General features: G+C 40.6%; 1 protein-coding gene across 4 annotated transcripts in view; it reads right to left on the reverse strand.

Annotated features, from left to right (window-relative positions):
• Positions 1-15247, reverse strand: part of TBXAS1 (thromboxane A synthase 1) — a 324636-nt gene that overhangs the window by 278722 nt on the left and 30667 nt on the right. For all 4 annotated transcript variants that reach the window (XM_070756310.1, XM_070756309.1, XM_070756307.1 and 1 more), the window contains one exon: positions 9956-10075. In XM_070756310.1, coding sequence (XP_070612411.1) covers positions 9956-10053 — 98 coding nt within the window. In that variant the 5' untranslated portion in view covers positions 10054-10075. The remainder of the gene's footprint in view (positions 1-9955; positions 10076-15247) is intronic.

The raw sequence follows: 15247 nt of genomic DNA on the forward strand, positions 1-15247 counted from the left end.
TAATTATGTGAACTAGACAAATATACAACTGGAGTAGCTTAACAACTGTGGCAAAAATTCAATTCAATTCAATTTATTAGATTTGTATGCCGCCCCTCTCCGAAGACTTGGGGCGGCTCACAAGATACAATATAAAACAATAAATATGAACAAATCTAATTAATTAAAAACTCCATAAGTTTAAAAAAAGCCCAATATGATTAAAGTCAACCAAACAATTCAATCACAGTCATACATCACATTTATCTGGATCTAATTGCCCCAAGCCCAACTGTCACTTTCTTAAAATTCCCGGTCAAATACTTAACCAATCACAATCGACAATTCAAATTCCAACTATTTACATTAACTTAATACATATTCAACACTGGTGACATAAGTGAGTCTTGAGATTTTTACGGAAGGCGAAGAGGGTGGGGGCAGTGTGGATCTCCAGGGGGAGCTGAATCCAGAGGGCTGGGCCCCCCACAGAGAAGGCTCTTCCCCTAGGCCCTGCCAAACGACATTGTCTGGTTGATGGGACCTGGAGAAGGCCAGCTCTGTGGACCTAACCGGTCGCTGGGATTCATGCGGCAGGAGGCGGTCCTGTAGGTAATCTGGCCCGATGCCATGTAAGGCTTTGTAGGTCATTACCTACAAAAAGGTGGCAAAATTAAGTGTTATTCATTTAATGATCACATTGCTTAGTGACAGACATTCCATCCCAATTGTGGTTGCAAATTGAGGACTACCTGTAATGACAGAACCACTCATAATGACCTCTTGTGTTTCTAGCTCTGGTTATGAGAGCCACTCTAGTTCACTTTGCTCATGGCCTGACTTATCCATCCTACAATGAATCCACTCCCGTGAACTCCGAGCAGATCTTAAAAGACTCCAAAACCAAGGATATGCTGACATTGACTACCACACTAAATTCCATCAAAATAAATCTCGCAATGCACCATCCACCATCCAACCCCCACATCACCCAAAACCAATTTCTCGTCATCCAAAACCAATCCCACATCACCCAAAACTAGGTATGCATGCCCCATACTTCCTCAATATCACCCACTGGTGATTTTAAATGCAAACTAATTAATGCAAAAAGCATCGTAAACAAAATATCCAAACTTCCCTCCCTGACTTCATTATTACAGTAAGAAACTATCACATTTACCGGTCCAATCATGAAACCTGTAGAGGAGATGGAGTTGCCATCTTCTACAAAAAAATCACTAAAACTTAAAAAAACTAAACAATTTGTGATACACATCTTTCAATTGTTCCCTGCTGCACAAGCAGAAAACCAACTTGGCTTTTTTACTATCAAAGGAGAGAGCATGATTCTGGGATCATGAAACCATGCCCAAACTTATATGTGATGTAACAACCCTATTGGCTGGGTTCTATAACATGTTAAGCCAAAATTAGATAAACCATAGAAAACTTGTGGTACACTACTCTATATTCCTGAATTAAACACAAAGTCAAAATGACGTCTCTTCAGTTTTGGCTTCATGTGCTGGATGGGAATTCTGCTAGCTGTAGCTCCAGCATACCTGGAGGGCATCAGATGGGGAAAGGATGGTTTGTTTTGGCCACTAATCTTTAGGGTCTGAGTCAGAGGTATTTCCTGTTGACATTTTTAGTCAGAAATGGCCAGTACTGGAGCTGGTGTGGCATTTAAATAATGGGTTTTATAACTCATTGTGGTCTCTCCACATAGCCACTAAATGCAGTTCAACAAATTAATCTCATGGTTAGCAAGGAAGGTGGGATTTTCCACTCTTTTGCCAAATGAATATCTGTGAGCCCAAAATCTTAATATGTGGTTCTATGGAATATACAGTAGTTACTAATAGCATATTCTCTTGTTCTATAGAAGAGACGAAGCTGAAGGTTGTCTTAGCAACGTTCCTTCTATGTGCGCTGTGGGAGAGTCCAAGCATGGGTTAACTTCTGCCTGATTACCTGGGACTGAGTAATATTTATTCAGCCACACCTCCTCTCTGGCCCCATGAATCAATTATTTTATGAAGCGTTGACTGTAACGGAGTTCCAACGTCATGAAGCCAACAAGTTCAATATCCTGGACCAGAAAGGCCCTAGGGTGGGTTGGACACATAGAAGGAATGTTCAGATAAGACAGTATTCACTCTCCTGTGCACTGCTTGGAGAGTCCAAGCATGGGATATATCCAAGCTTAAAAATTCCCGTGCTAACTCACCCTGCACCCAAAGCTCTGCCTCACATATCCCAGTAGTTGGACAGATCCCACAAGGTTGGCCTTCTACGGATTCCATCGACTAAGCAGTGCTGACTGGTGGGACCACGGGGAAGGGTCTTCTCTGTGGTGGCCTGGCCATCTGGAACCAAACCCTCCCATCCTCCTGGCCTTTCGAAAGGCTTGAAAAACACAGCTTTGCCAGCAGGCCTGGAGCCATTGAGGAATAACATTTTGCTCCGGCCATTAGTATTCTAGTGGAATTGATGAGTGTTGGATGAATGCTTTTTAATACCGTGGGTTTTATTATACTGTATTTTGATTTTTTTAAATCCTTATACGCCGCCCTGAGTTCACTGGAGAAGGGTGGCCTGTAAATTCAAATAATAAATAAATAATAAATAATAAATTTACAATCTCTGACTCACAACTGATCTCATAGAGGTGTAACTGGAGTCCTGCAAAAGTCCCAGACAGAAACTCCTGCTGCTTGTTTCGAATCTCTTAAGGTTGGACGTGGCCAACCAATAATTGCCAACCAGCACTCTGCCCTAGCAGTAATAAAATCCCTGGGTGGGAAGGAGTCTCCTTGCTCACACCCATTGATGGGCTCCTACGGGTACGGTCAGGTATGCAGAACCAGTAGAAAAAATTTGATTTTTTTTCTTTTTTTCCCTTTCCAGGCTCTGGGTATGTTTTTCCTATCGCAGTAAATGAGGTTGAATGTGTATAATTTTGGAAGAGCTGTGCATGCGTGTGTGTGTGTGTACATACACATTCAGTTTAAATAGTAGATAATGCATATTTTTGTGTGCCTGTGTGTAATATGTATGTACATATATGGCATATATACATAGAATTAAAGAGTATATTTTGGATGTTCAGTAAGAGCAAATAGACAGGGAAATTGTCTCTCTTTGAGGCGAGGAGAGGCCAGGTATCCTAGCCCAAACCTGACGTCAAGTTGGCCACCTTTAAGCCAGTCACATGAACTTTAAGCCACCCCAGGTCACATGATCATCCAGCCACTCCCACCTGATCACATAGCTGGCAAGCCACACCCCAAAATAAGCCACACCCGCAGTGTGGTAGTAAATTTTTTTGCAACCCTTCACTGCTCACACCCACTCCCAAATAGGAAAGGAGAATTACAAACTGTTGTGGTTAGCTCTGGTCCAGCTCCTGCCCCAAGGAATGTGCAGGTGGATGTGGGGGAAACATCCACATGCCGCAGGCCTGTTTTGCTCCCGATGGAATCTACCGATGAAGCGTCCTCTGACCAAGGAAGCGTGAGTGACAGGGAAGAGGGGAGTTTGGCAGACAGCCCAGGAGGAGATCAATCATCTGTATCATCCCTAGATTCTGAACAAGAATTAATGACACATCCACGCATGTGTAGAGTGATGCATAGGAGACAACAACTGAAGGATTATTACAAGAAAAAATGAGGCCACCTGTGGTTGGGTGGGGCTGCTGTAATTAGTGCTACAGATAAAAGTACAGCCCTGTGTTTTAGCCTCATGGCAGTTTATCTGATTCATTGTTTCGTCAAGATTGTGGTTTTTGTGCTGGACTTTAGAATTGGACTCAATTTCCCAGTTATTGGGTGAGCAATTGGATTGCATTTAACCTGTGCCTTGTGTGTACCAGAAAATCCCTTTGACATTTAAAAAGGGAGCTGTTTCTGTTTTTCTGTTTATAAAAACTTTTGGGTTTTCCTTTTATCGTGTGGTGTGTGTCTTCCTGGACTAATTACCCTGTAATTACAGGCAGTTGAAACACGCTGGCAGAACACAAAGTAGAGAAGTCCAAGCTAAATTCTGAATGATTACTCAAGATACTGAGTAGAGCAAAAATTTACACATTCCTCTTGGTCAGACTGAGTAAAACAACTGACTCAGTGGGTCCAAAAAAGAGGGGTGGCCGAAAAATTATTATTCAGTCCCAGGGAATCTGATGGAAGTTAACCTGTGCTGGACTCTCCAAATAGTGCACAGGAGAATAATCCATTTCTATTAAGAAAAAAAACCATAAGGGAACTCAGTTCTATAACTAAAGAACTGCCAAAAATACATACGCCATCAGCCAAGAAGTTGCTCACTCAAAAAGCACGAAGGTTATCTTTGCAGGGTAAATGACAAGTGACATGTTTAGCTACCAGCATTAGCCCAGGCACATCAGGGCTGCTTTTCACAAACTCCTTCTATCAGCCAGCATATAATTTAAAGCGTGGCATTCCACAACATGTGCCTAACAAAGAGGCCATTTAAGACCCAGCTCTGCCTGTGCTAATCTTCCAAAACTGAGACGGGAGACGTATCGCGGCACTATTCGGGTGTTTAACTTAACCCTGGAAAGCTGCATCCAATAGTCTAATGCGACACAGCCACAGTCCAAGAAAAGGGCTTATTGCCACTTCTGCTGAGAAACAGACGACGTTTTTAAGCAGGATCAGATAAAGAACCGAATCTGAACCCGCCGTCTCCGTATATGAAAAAGTGAGATCAGCACCTGGACTGAAGAAAAATAATCAGAAAAGGATGGAGGGTGGCCTTTATCTCAAACAGAAAATGGGGAGGTCACAAATGTGTACATGAAAACAAGCTTCAACAAGTGCACATTTCAGAATTATTAAACAAGCAAATTTGTGTGTGTGTGTCTGTGAGAGAGAGAGAGAGAGAACTCTATTTCCACATTTCAAACACTTAGGTTTGTTTAGATAAGCTGGTGAAAATCTACTTTGAACAACGATATCTGAAAGCATTGACAACTTCTTCATAATGCCAAGCTTACAGTATATTAAACTTTAAACGAGAGGCAAATTCCTGCATTAATTTTACCAAGGCATTCACAAGCAGGAGAAATAAAGCCATAACTGGAATAAGCAAACCAAGGCCAGGCAGTGGCAACTTATCTCCCTATTCAATTAAAGATTTTTGAAATGTACTATTTATAGCAATAATGCTACAGATGAAGAGCTACATTGCTTGTCATCCTCAAAAGTTCAAAAGCATTGATAACTTTAATACTTCAGGAATAACTTTAATACTTTAATACTTCAGGATAACTTTATACTACTGATAACTTTAATACTTCAGTCTGTATAGTCTGGAGGACAGAAGGGAAAGTGGGAACATGATTGAAACATTTAAATATGTTAAAGGGTTAAATAAGGTTCAGGAGGGAAGTGTTTTCATAGGAAAGTGAACACAAGAACAAGGGGGCACAATCGGAGGTTAGTTGGGAGAACGATCAGAAGCAAGGTGAGAAAATATTATTTTACTGAAAGAGTAGTAGATGCTTGGAACAAACTTCCAGCAGACGTGATTGGTAAATCCACAGTAACTGAATTTAAACATGCCTGGGATAAACATAGCTCCATCCTAAGATAAAACACAGGAAATAGTATAAGGGCAGACTAGATGGACCATGAGGTTTTTTTCTGCCGTCAATCTTCAATGTTTCTATGTTCATTTAAATCTCAGTAAAGTAATTCCAGTGCATCTATATCCTCATGCTTACCTATTATTCATCCAGCCATCCAACCATCCATCCATCCATCCCATCCATCCATCCTGCATTCATCCCTTTTAGATAACTGCAACAATGGCTCAAAACCAAATCACAGCATTATATGTTGGTTGATAGTGGACCAGAAAGTTCAAAACCACAATTATCATAAACAAGATTCTTGAGAGTCGCTCGATAACGTCTTAAAATGATCTAACTTTTGCAAAGAACTGCTGACTTGAAGGACTACTAAAAAAAAAAAGTATCTTTCCTTAAACACAGTCCCCTAAAACAGTTGTCCTAAGCACATCCACACATGATCAGCTTTAGACATATATTGTGTTCCTGCAATTGAGTAATACATTTAGATCCCCCCCAAACTTTTATTTATTTATTTATTTATTTATTTATTTATTTATTTATTTATTTATTTATTTATTTATTTATTATTTAGATTTGTATGCCGCCCCTCTCCGCAGACTCGGGGCGGCTCACAACAAGTGAAAAAACAATCTACAACAAATCTAAATTACTGTTTAAAAATATTTAAAAGACCCCATATTCTAAACACACATACATACAAACATACCATTCATAAATTGTATCTGCCCGGGGAAGATGTTTCAGTTCCCCCATGCCTGACGACAGAGGTGGGTCTTAAGGAGTTTACGAAAGGCAAGGAGAGTAGGGGCAGTTCTAATCTCTGGGGGGAGTTGATTCCAGAGGGCCGGGGCCGCCACAGAGAAGGCTCTTCCCCTGGGGCCCGCCAACCGACATTGTTTAGTTGACGGGACCCGGAGAAGGCCCATTCTGTGGGACCTAATCGGTCGCTGGGATTCGTGCGGCAGCAGGCGGTCTCGGAGATATTCTGGTCCAGTGCCATGAAGGGCTTTAAAGGTCATAACCAACCCTTTGAATTGTGACCAGAAGTTGATCGGCAACCAATGCAGACTGCGGAGTGTTGGTGAAACATGGGCACATTTGGAAAAGCCCATGACTGCTCTCGCAGCTGCATTCTGCACGATCTGAAGTTTCCGAACACTTTTCAAAGGTAGCCCCATGCAGAGAGCCTTCTTGGAAAAGTCCTTCTTGGAAAAAAGTAGTTTTTGAAAATCTAGCAATGCAAAGGAATACTTTTCAAAAGAGCATCCAAGTTAGCTTTCTATCGTTAAAGCAGAATTTGCTTTATGCTGCCAATGAACACTAGTGAACGGCGGTGAAATCTACTTACCTTCCCTACTGATTCAGAAGCAAGCGCTTTGTATGCACATGCTTTGCCTTTCATGTGCTTTGCGTTTTGTGCATGCTTTTTTACCCTCTGTGCATGCGCAGAAGGTTTTGTTTATTTATTTATTTATTCATTCATTCATTCATTCATTCATTTATTTATTTATTAGATTTGTATGCCGCCCCTCTCCGTAGACTCGGGCCGGCTAACAACAATAATAAAAACAGCATATAACAAATCTAATATTTAAATTACTAAAAACCCTTATTAAAAACCAAACATACACACAAACATACCATGCATAAATTGTATAGGCCTAGGGGGAAGGAGTATCTCAATTCCCCCATGCCTGATGACAGACGTGGGTTTTAAGGAGCTTACGAAAGGCGAGGAGGGTGGGGGCAATTCTGATCTCCGGAGGGAGTTGGTTCTAGAGGGTCGGGGCCTCCACAGAGAAGGTTGTTCCCCTGGGCCCCACCAAACACCATTGTTTATTTGACGGGACCCGGAGAAGACCCACTCTGTGAGACCTAACTGGTCGCTGGGATTCGTGTGGCAGAAGGCATGCGCAGAGCGTTAAAAACATGGCGATATCTGGACGGGTGGATGGAGCCTCCTGCTGCCGCCTCTACCGGTTCTCCAAACCACCAGAAGCCATCGCTACCGGTACGACCAAACCAGGCCAAATCAGTAGCATTTCACCCCTGCCGGTGCATCTATAAACTATTTGATATTTGCCAGATGGTTCCCGAGTCTGACTTTAATTTTTAATTGAAAATGGATTGTTGTCATGCTACAAAGGAAAGCATAACCTACAGCATCTTATTTTCAAGGTTCCCCCAAAGGCCCAGTTGGCATTTTTAGAAAAAGAAAATGAGGATGGAGAGAACGGGTTCAGTGTTATATGTTCTAAGTGTCCACTGACCTACCAAAAAAAAAAAGAAGAATATATATTTTGTTGGAGTAATATACACAGAATCCTATATAGCTAGAACTGGTGTTATAGTAAATGGATGTTGTATGATAGTCATGTAACCATCTTGTGAGTAAGTGTCTCAACAATAGCTGGTTTGTAGGCACTGGGCAAAAAAGTATGCAATAGCTTCTTTTGAGAGGAGACCTAGGATACATAGTTCCCTCTAAGCTGAGCAGTGAGCAATCGCTCACTTAAAAATCATCATCAACTCAGAGTTTTCCAAACCTGCCCAGAAGCCGAGAGGGAAAGAGTGAGAGGGAAGGAGAGAGAGAGGAAGAGAGGAAGAGAGAGAAACAGATAGAAAAAAGAGAGGAAGGAAAAGAGAAGGAAAAAGAATGGGAGCAAGGAAGAGAGAAAGAAAATCAAAATCTAGTTTGAAACTAGCTCAACTATTTAAGTGGCATTTTGATATTGATAGAGTTGCCTTATTATGAGCTCACTGTTATAGACACACAGTACAGTATTTTATTTTGAAATTCTCTGAGGCAAAACAGGGTGGGGTTTTTTATTTGTTTGTTTGTTTGTTTGTTTGTTTGTTTATTTATTATTTCTGTGTCGCCCAGTCCCGAAGGGACTGCAGCTCAGACACTATACTTTTCCGCCCACCCCCCAAAAAAATTAGAGGGAACACTGCTAGGATATGCTCTCAAAATTCTTAATGTGCTCAGAAGAAGAAAAAATACAGTAAATAAATGATATAACAATAATAATAGCAGTTATTAACAATAGTACTATATGCTGCTATTCATACCTACAGCATTTTACAGAATCCTGAGACTACCCTAAAAAGTTTACAAGATAAAAATTGATTCACGGGTATGGGAATGAAGAGGGTAGTTCCATAAACTACCAGACCCACCTCTGCCATCAGGCATGGGGGAATTGAGACATCTCCCCTGGCCTATAGATTTTATGCTTGGTATGTTTGCGTGTATGTTTTATTTTTAAATAAGTTTTTAAAAAGTTTTTTAATTATTAGATTTGTTGCCATATATTGTTTTTATTATTGCTGTGAGCTGCCCCGAGTCTAGGGAGAGGGGCGGCATACAAATCTAATTAATAATAATAATAATAATTAATAATAATAATAATAATAATAATAATAAATCTGTAGGTTTTGAGGTACGATTTATAGGAATATTATAAAGCAGAAAATATTTGGATAACAGAAGATAGTAGATCTGGAAAAGTAAAACTCATGGGAAGAGATGTATCAGAAGAAGAAATGTTTTCAGATGACAACTATTACTCATTTCATTCCTATTATTTTGAAACAAAATAATCACATAAACATAAATTAATTCCTATGGAGACTTGGAGTAAGGAAAAGGAAAAAGAACAATTACCAAGTTTAAAGGCATTTTAGAACAGCCATTTAACTATAGTATGAGTTTTCAATATACACTATTTTATTTTACTTATGATTGTGAGCCTGTTTTTTTAAAATTAAGTCAATCAATTTCTTTGTTTCCTTCTATTAATTGATTTTAATAATATAGCATAAAAAGTCCTTGGTTATTCTAATAGTTTATGTCAAGAAGAAATACAAACCACATATTGTTATGGAAATAATGTTGAGTGACTTATTAGAATCAGAAATACAAAGAAGAGTTTATACCAACATCTACACAGAAACTCTTTCATAGGAGTCTAATTAAAATTTAACTGCCATTAAATTTTCAAACAAGCAACCAGTTAATAATGATTATGAATTCCTGCAACTATAAATTTAACTATTTTGAATTTCACAAACAGATTAATCTTTAATATGGCACAAAATCTTTTCTTGCAAAAAAGTTCATAATCACACATATTCAACTTTCTTAGATTAATTTAAAGGGATTATTTTAAAATCTTTTATCAGAGTTAACCTTTTGCAGACCCTGAGTCCATTTCCTGCGATGGACAGTGTCTTCCTTAAATTGATAGATTTTGTTCTTCAAAAATAATTTTAGTATGAAAACCAAGCACTTGTGGTCTCGTTATTCCTTTAAACTGTACTCGAGAAAGTTTAATTCATAAATCCACTTACCAAGCCAGGAGAACCAACATTATCACCAGAAAAGTCAATGTGGCTGTTGTCACATTAGTCTCAATAAGGTCGAGCCTCAAGGCATCTGTAAGTCCCATTGTCTTCTACTGGAGAAGCACGCTGGTCAAACAGGCAGGAAAAAAAGGATGTTTCATTAGTTACGAGGTGAAAGTTAATACAAGTGACAAGCTACAGCAAAAGAGGAACCAAGGAAGTTCAGTGTTACAGTAGCGTCACTCCAAAACAAAACATTAACTTTTCCTGTTCTTGCTATTTTACGGAGACAGAATTCAGGGTTTCCTGCATTAGGAGGCCCAAACAATGCTCTCCCAAACCTCTTTTCAACATCAACAACTACAGCAGCAATAAACATTTACATAAGTGCTGCCTGATATCACAGAGCTGGCATGTGGGGATGAATAAAGGATAAGAATAAACTAACCTGGTATAGGTTTCAAAGCCCAGAGGGCAGTGGATATACAGTGTTCCCTCGCTTTTAGCGGGGGATGCGTTCCAAGACCGCCCGCGAAAGTCAAATTTCCGTGAAGTAGAGATGAGAAGTAAATACATTATTTTTGGCTATGAACAGTATCACAAACCTTCCCTTAACACTTTAAACCCCTAAATTGCAATTTTCCATTCTCTTAGCAACCATTTAGATTATTACTCACCATGTTTATTTATTAAAGTTTATTAAAAAAAATATTTATTAAAGGCAGACGAAAGTTTGGTGATGACATATGACATCATCGGGTTGGAAAAACCATGGTATAGGGAAAAAACCCGCAAAGTATTTTTTAATTAATATTTTTGAAAAACTGTGGTATAGACTTTTCGCGAAGTTTGAACCCGCTAAAATCGAGGGAACACTGTATATATAAAAAAAATCAATGAGTTCTTCATCTCTGTTTAATAGAAAATACCTTACACAACATGAAGACTTGCATTTTTGATGAATAGCAATAGTGCTGGACAAACAGCTTTAGAAATATGCCACCCAAAGACTTAAGCAAATTTTGAATGGGCCAAATTGCTTTTTGCAGACCTGTCAATAACTCTTATCACACCTGCATCTAAGTGGGACAGAAATATCCGTGGCCATATCTGGCTTCGGCTGTATCCTTGTGGCACTCCCTTCATCTCATTCCTAGGCTAGAAAGACCAGCTTCAGTCATTTTTGTCTTTTTAAAATATTGGTTTTTTAAAGCAGCATTTTCCCCTTAAATAACATTACATTAACAAGGTTTGTAAAATCTCTGGCAATATTGTCACTTCTTATCCAGGAAACAAAGTCAGTGGTGGGAAGAAACAAAGGGACCTGTTCTGCCAGCGTGTTTCAACCGTCTGTATTACAGGGTAATTAGTCCAGGAAGACACACACTACACGATAAAAGGAAAACCCAAAAGTTTTTATAAACAGAAAAACAGAAACAGCTCCCTTTTTAAATGTCAAAGGGATTTTCTGGTACACACCAGGCACAGGTTAAATGCAATCCAATTGCTCACCCAATAACTGGGAAATTGAGTCCAATTCTAAAGTCCAGAGAGTACGCACACAATCTTAAACAGCACAAAAACCATGATCTTGACGAAACAGTGAATCAGATAAACTGCCATGAGGCTAAAACACCAGGCTGCATTTTTATCTATAGCACTAATTACAGCAGCCCCACCCAACCATAGGTGGCCTCATTTTCTCTTGTAATAATCCTTCAGTTGTTGTCTCCTATGCATCACTCTACGCATGCGTGGATGTGTCATTAATTCTTGTTCCGAATCCAGGGATGATACAGATGATTGATCTCCTCCTGGGCTGTCTGGCAAACTCCCCTCTTCCCTGTCACTCATGCTTCCTTGGTCAGAGGAGGCTTTGTTGGCAGATTCCATCAGGAGCAAAACAGGCCTGTGGCATGTGGCTGTTTCCCCCACATCCACATCCACATTCCTTGGGGCAGGAGCTGGGCCAGAGCTAACCACAACAGGGACCCTTGTTGGCTTTTTCAGATGGAAAGTGGAGGGCTTTTTGCTTTTATTTTTTCCCTTTCTTCCCTTGCTTTTCTGGCAGGCCTGGGGCCGTTAGGTTATCATCTTGATTCGGCCATGAATGATTGAGAGATATGTATGGCTTTTTAAAAAGAGTCATTGTTGTACTTTTAACTGTTTTAATTGATGTTTTATTGTTAGCCGCCCAGAGTCCAATGTGGAATTGGGCAGCATATATATTTTACAAATAAAATAAAATAAAAATAAATAGTGCTACGCTGATCATCCAGTACACTATACCTTGTTTTCCCCATAATAAGACCCTGTCATATATTTTTTGAAACTCAAAATAAGCGCTTGGCCTTATTTTGGGGGAGGTCTTATTATTTTGGGATGTGTGGAGCAAGATGGGGTTCCTCTTGCCGTCTTATCTGATTTCCAGCTGTGTCTACCTAACATTAACCAGGGGAAATGGTACTTTTGGAGGAGGGTTTATTTTCAGGGGGAGGTCTTACTTTTGGGGGAGGTCTTATTTTTTGGAGAAACACAGTAGTTTAGTGCAAGGTTGGAGCAGGGTATTCATGAAATGCGGGAACCAACCCAATTCCTCCCCTAAATCAGTGATGGCAAACCTTTTTTTTCCTCGGGTGCCCAAAGAGCGTGGGCATGCACTATCATGCATGCGCGAGTGCCCACACCCATAATTCAATGTTTGGGGAGGGCAAAAACAGTTTCCCTCGCCCCCCCCCGACGCCCTCTGGAAGCCAGAAACGGCCTGTTTCCCAACTTCTGGTGGGCCCAGCAGGCTCATGTTTCCCCCTCCCCAGGCTCCAAAGGCTTCCCTGGAGCCAGAGGGGAGGATAAAAACGCCCTCCTCCATCCCTCCCCCCCGGAGGCTCTCTGGAAGCTAAAAACACCCTTCCAGGGCCTCTGTGAGAGCCAAAAATCAGTTGGCCCTCAAACGCCTGTTGGAGCTGAACTAGGGCAACGGCTAGCGTGCCAGCACATATGGCTCCGCTTGCCACCTGTGGCACCTGTGCCGTAAGTTCACCATCATGATTTCTGACAGTCTCAAAATGGGTGAGCGGGTGGTAGGAAAAGCAAGTAGGATGCTTGACTGCATAGCTAGAAGTATAACAAGCAGGAAGAGGGAGATTGTGATCCCCTTATACAGAGCGCTCTTGAGACCACATTTGGGGTACTGTGTTCAGTTCTGGAGACCTCACCTACAAAAAGATAGTGACAAAATTGAACGGGTCCAAAGACGGGCTACAAGAATGGTGGAAGGTCTTAAGCATGAAACGTATCAGGAAAGACTTAATGAACTCAATCTGTATAGTCTGGAGGACAAAAGGAAAAGGGGGGACATGATCGAAACATTTAAATATGTGAAAGGGTTAAATAAGGTTCAGGAGGGAAGTGTTTTTAATAGGAAAGTGAACACAAGAACAAGGGAACACAGTCTGAAGTTAGTTGGGGGAAAGATCAAAAGCAACGTGAGAAAATATTATTTTACTGAAAGAGTAGTAGATCCTTGGAACAAACTTCCAGCAGACGTGGTTGGTAAATCCACAGTAACTGAATTTAAACATGCCTGGGATAAACATATATCCATTGTAAGATAAAATACAGGAAATAGTATAAGGGCAGACTAGATGGACCATGAGGTCTTTTTCTGCCGTCAGTTTTCTATGTTTCTATCACTGCCCTAAGTGTTCTCCAAATAGAGTGGAGGGAAACTGGAAGTAAGCATTTGTTGCTTATTTAAAGAAAAGAAAGCATTCTATTTAAAAATGCTGCTTCTGACTCAGCTTGCTTTGTGGCTTTGGTCTTTTTTTTAAAAAAAAAATTCAGTTCAGTTTACAAGAAAATAGGGCAGAGGAGGAAGAGGACAAGGATCAGTTTGGAGACGATACCAGAGTCCTGCATGTAGACATGTACTGGGCTGCTGCATGGCCTTGATTGGCAAATATTTTTTCCTGTTGGCCAGCGATGGGCAGAAGAGGGAGGATGTGAACTAATCGCTTATCACCCGTTCACATGCACAGACAGGACAGCACCATTCAGCAGTGAGGGAGAACAAAGCAATTGAGGGAGAAGAGCGATCAGCCCTGGGGCAGCAAATGTCATAGGTTTCTGCTGACTCAAGGAGAGGTAGCACTTTCATGCAGTCGTGGGGAAATGACCTACATTAAAAATCGCCTCTAAAAATGAAACATAAAAGTAGACCTTTGTGGAAGGACCATGCTTAGCATCCAAAGAGGTGATTAGTAAACATGTAAACATTCCCTACACTGAGTAGATTACTGGTTCATTCTAGTTTGGTGCTAATTTCTTTGAGTGGAAATAATCAGCCACCATTTAAGTTTTTTTCCAAGGAAGTTAAAAACTAGCAGCATTGGAGATTAAATTTGGGAATATGCAATAGGCATCGAATTGTAAAAAGACCTTTTCTGTTGTGACACCCAATTTATAGAAATCTAAGGAAATCCCACTACAGAAAAAGCACTCAAAACATTCAAAACAATGTTCTTTATCACAAAATTCAAAATAAACTAAGCACTCTTTTTGTATTGCAAAGAGCACTCATCCCAAAACAACCGGGTAGTCTGTACAATTTCCCTTCAGCAGTCATTAAGTACTTAGCTAGCAGCTGTGAAGAAACTTCACACCCCTTCTTCTTCCAACGAAGTGAGACACACACACACACACACACACACACACACACATTGCTCTCTGCTTTGGTTTCAAAGGCGTGAAAAATCAACAAAGTCCAGAAAACAGCAACACACGATTCCTGACGAACTGCGATCAGATACTCTTCCGCAACGGCCAAACCCACACGCTGCTATTTATAGCAGCAGCCCTAATTACTGGAGCTCCACCCAAACACAGGTGGCCTCTCTTATCTCCTGTAATATGTCCTTACTTGGTCTCTTCTACGCATAACTCTGCACTTGTGTGGGTCCAAGATGTCTTCATCCGAATCAATGGAAGATAATGGAGATTGACTGTGTGCCAAGCCCCCCTCTTCCAAGTCACTCCCACCTTCTTCTTCGTCCGAGGAAACTAAACTCTGAACTGACTCTGTTGGCAATAACACAGGCCTATGACATGTTGAAATTTCCCCTGCATCCACCTCCACATTCCCTGGGGCAGGAGCTGGGCCGGAGCCAACCACAACACAAGGTATATGTTGAAACCTAATTACAGTGGTACCTCTGCTTAAGAACCTAATTCGTTCCATGACCAGGTTCTTAGGTAGAAAAGTTTATAAGTAGAAGCAGTTTTTTTCCATAGGAATCAATG

Source organism: Erythrolamprus reginae, chromosome 6, assembly GCF_031021105.1.
Source record: "Erythrolamprus reginae isolate rEryReg1 chromosome 6, rEryReg1.hap1, whole genome shotgun sequence".
In the NCBI taxonomy this organism is placed as follows: domain Eukaryota; kingdom Metazoa; phylum Chordata; class Lepidosauria; order Squamata; family Dipsadidae; genus Erythrolamprus; species Erythrolamprus reginae.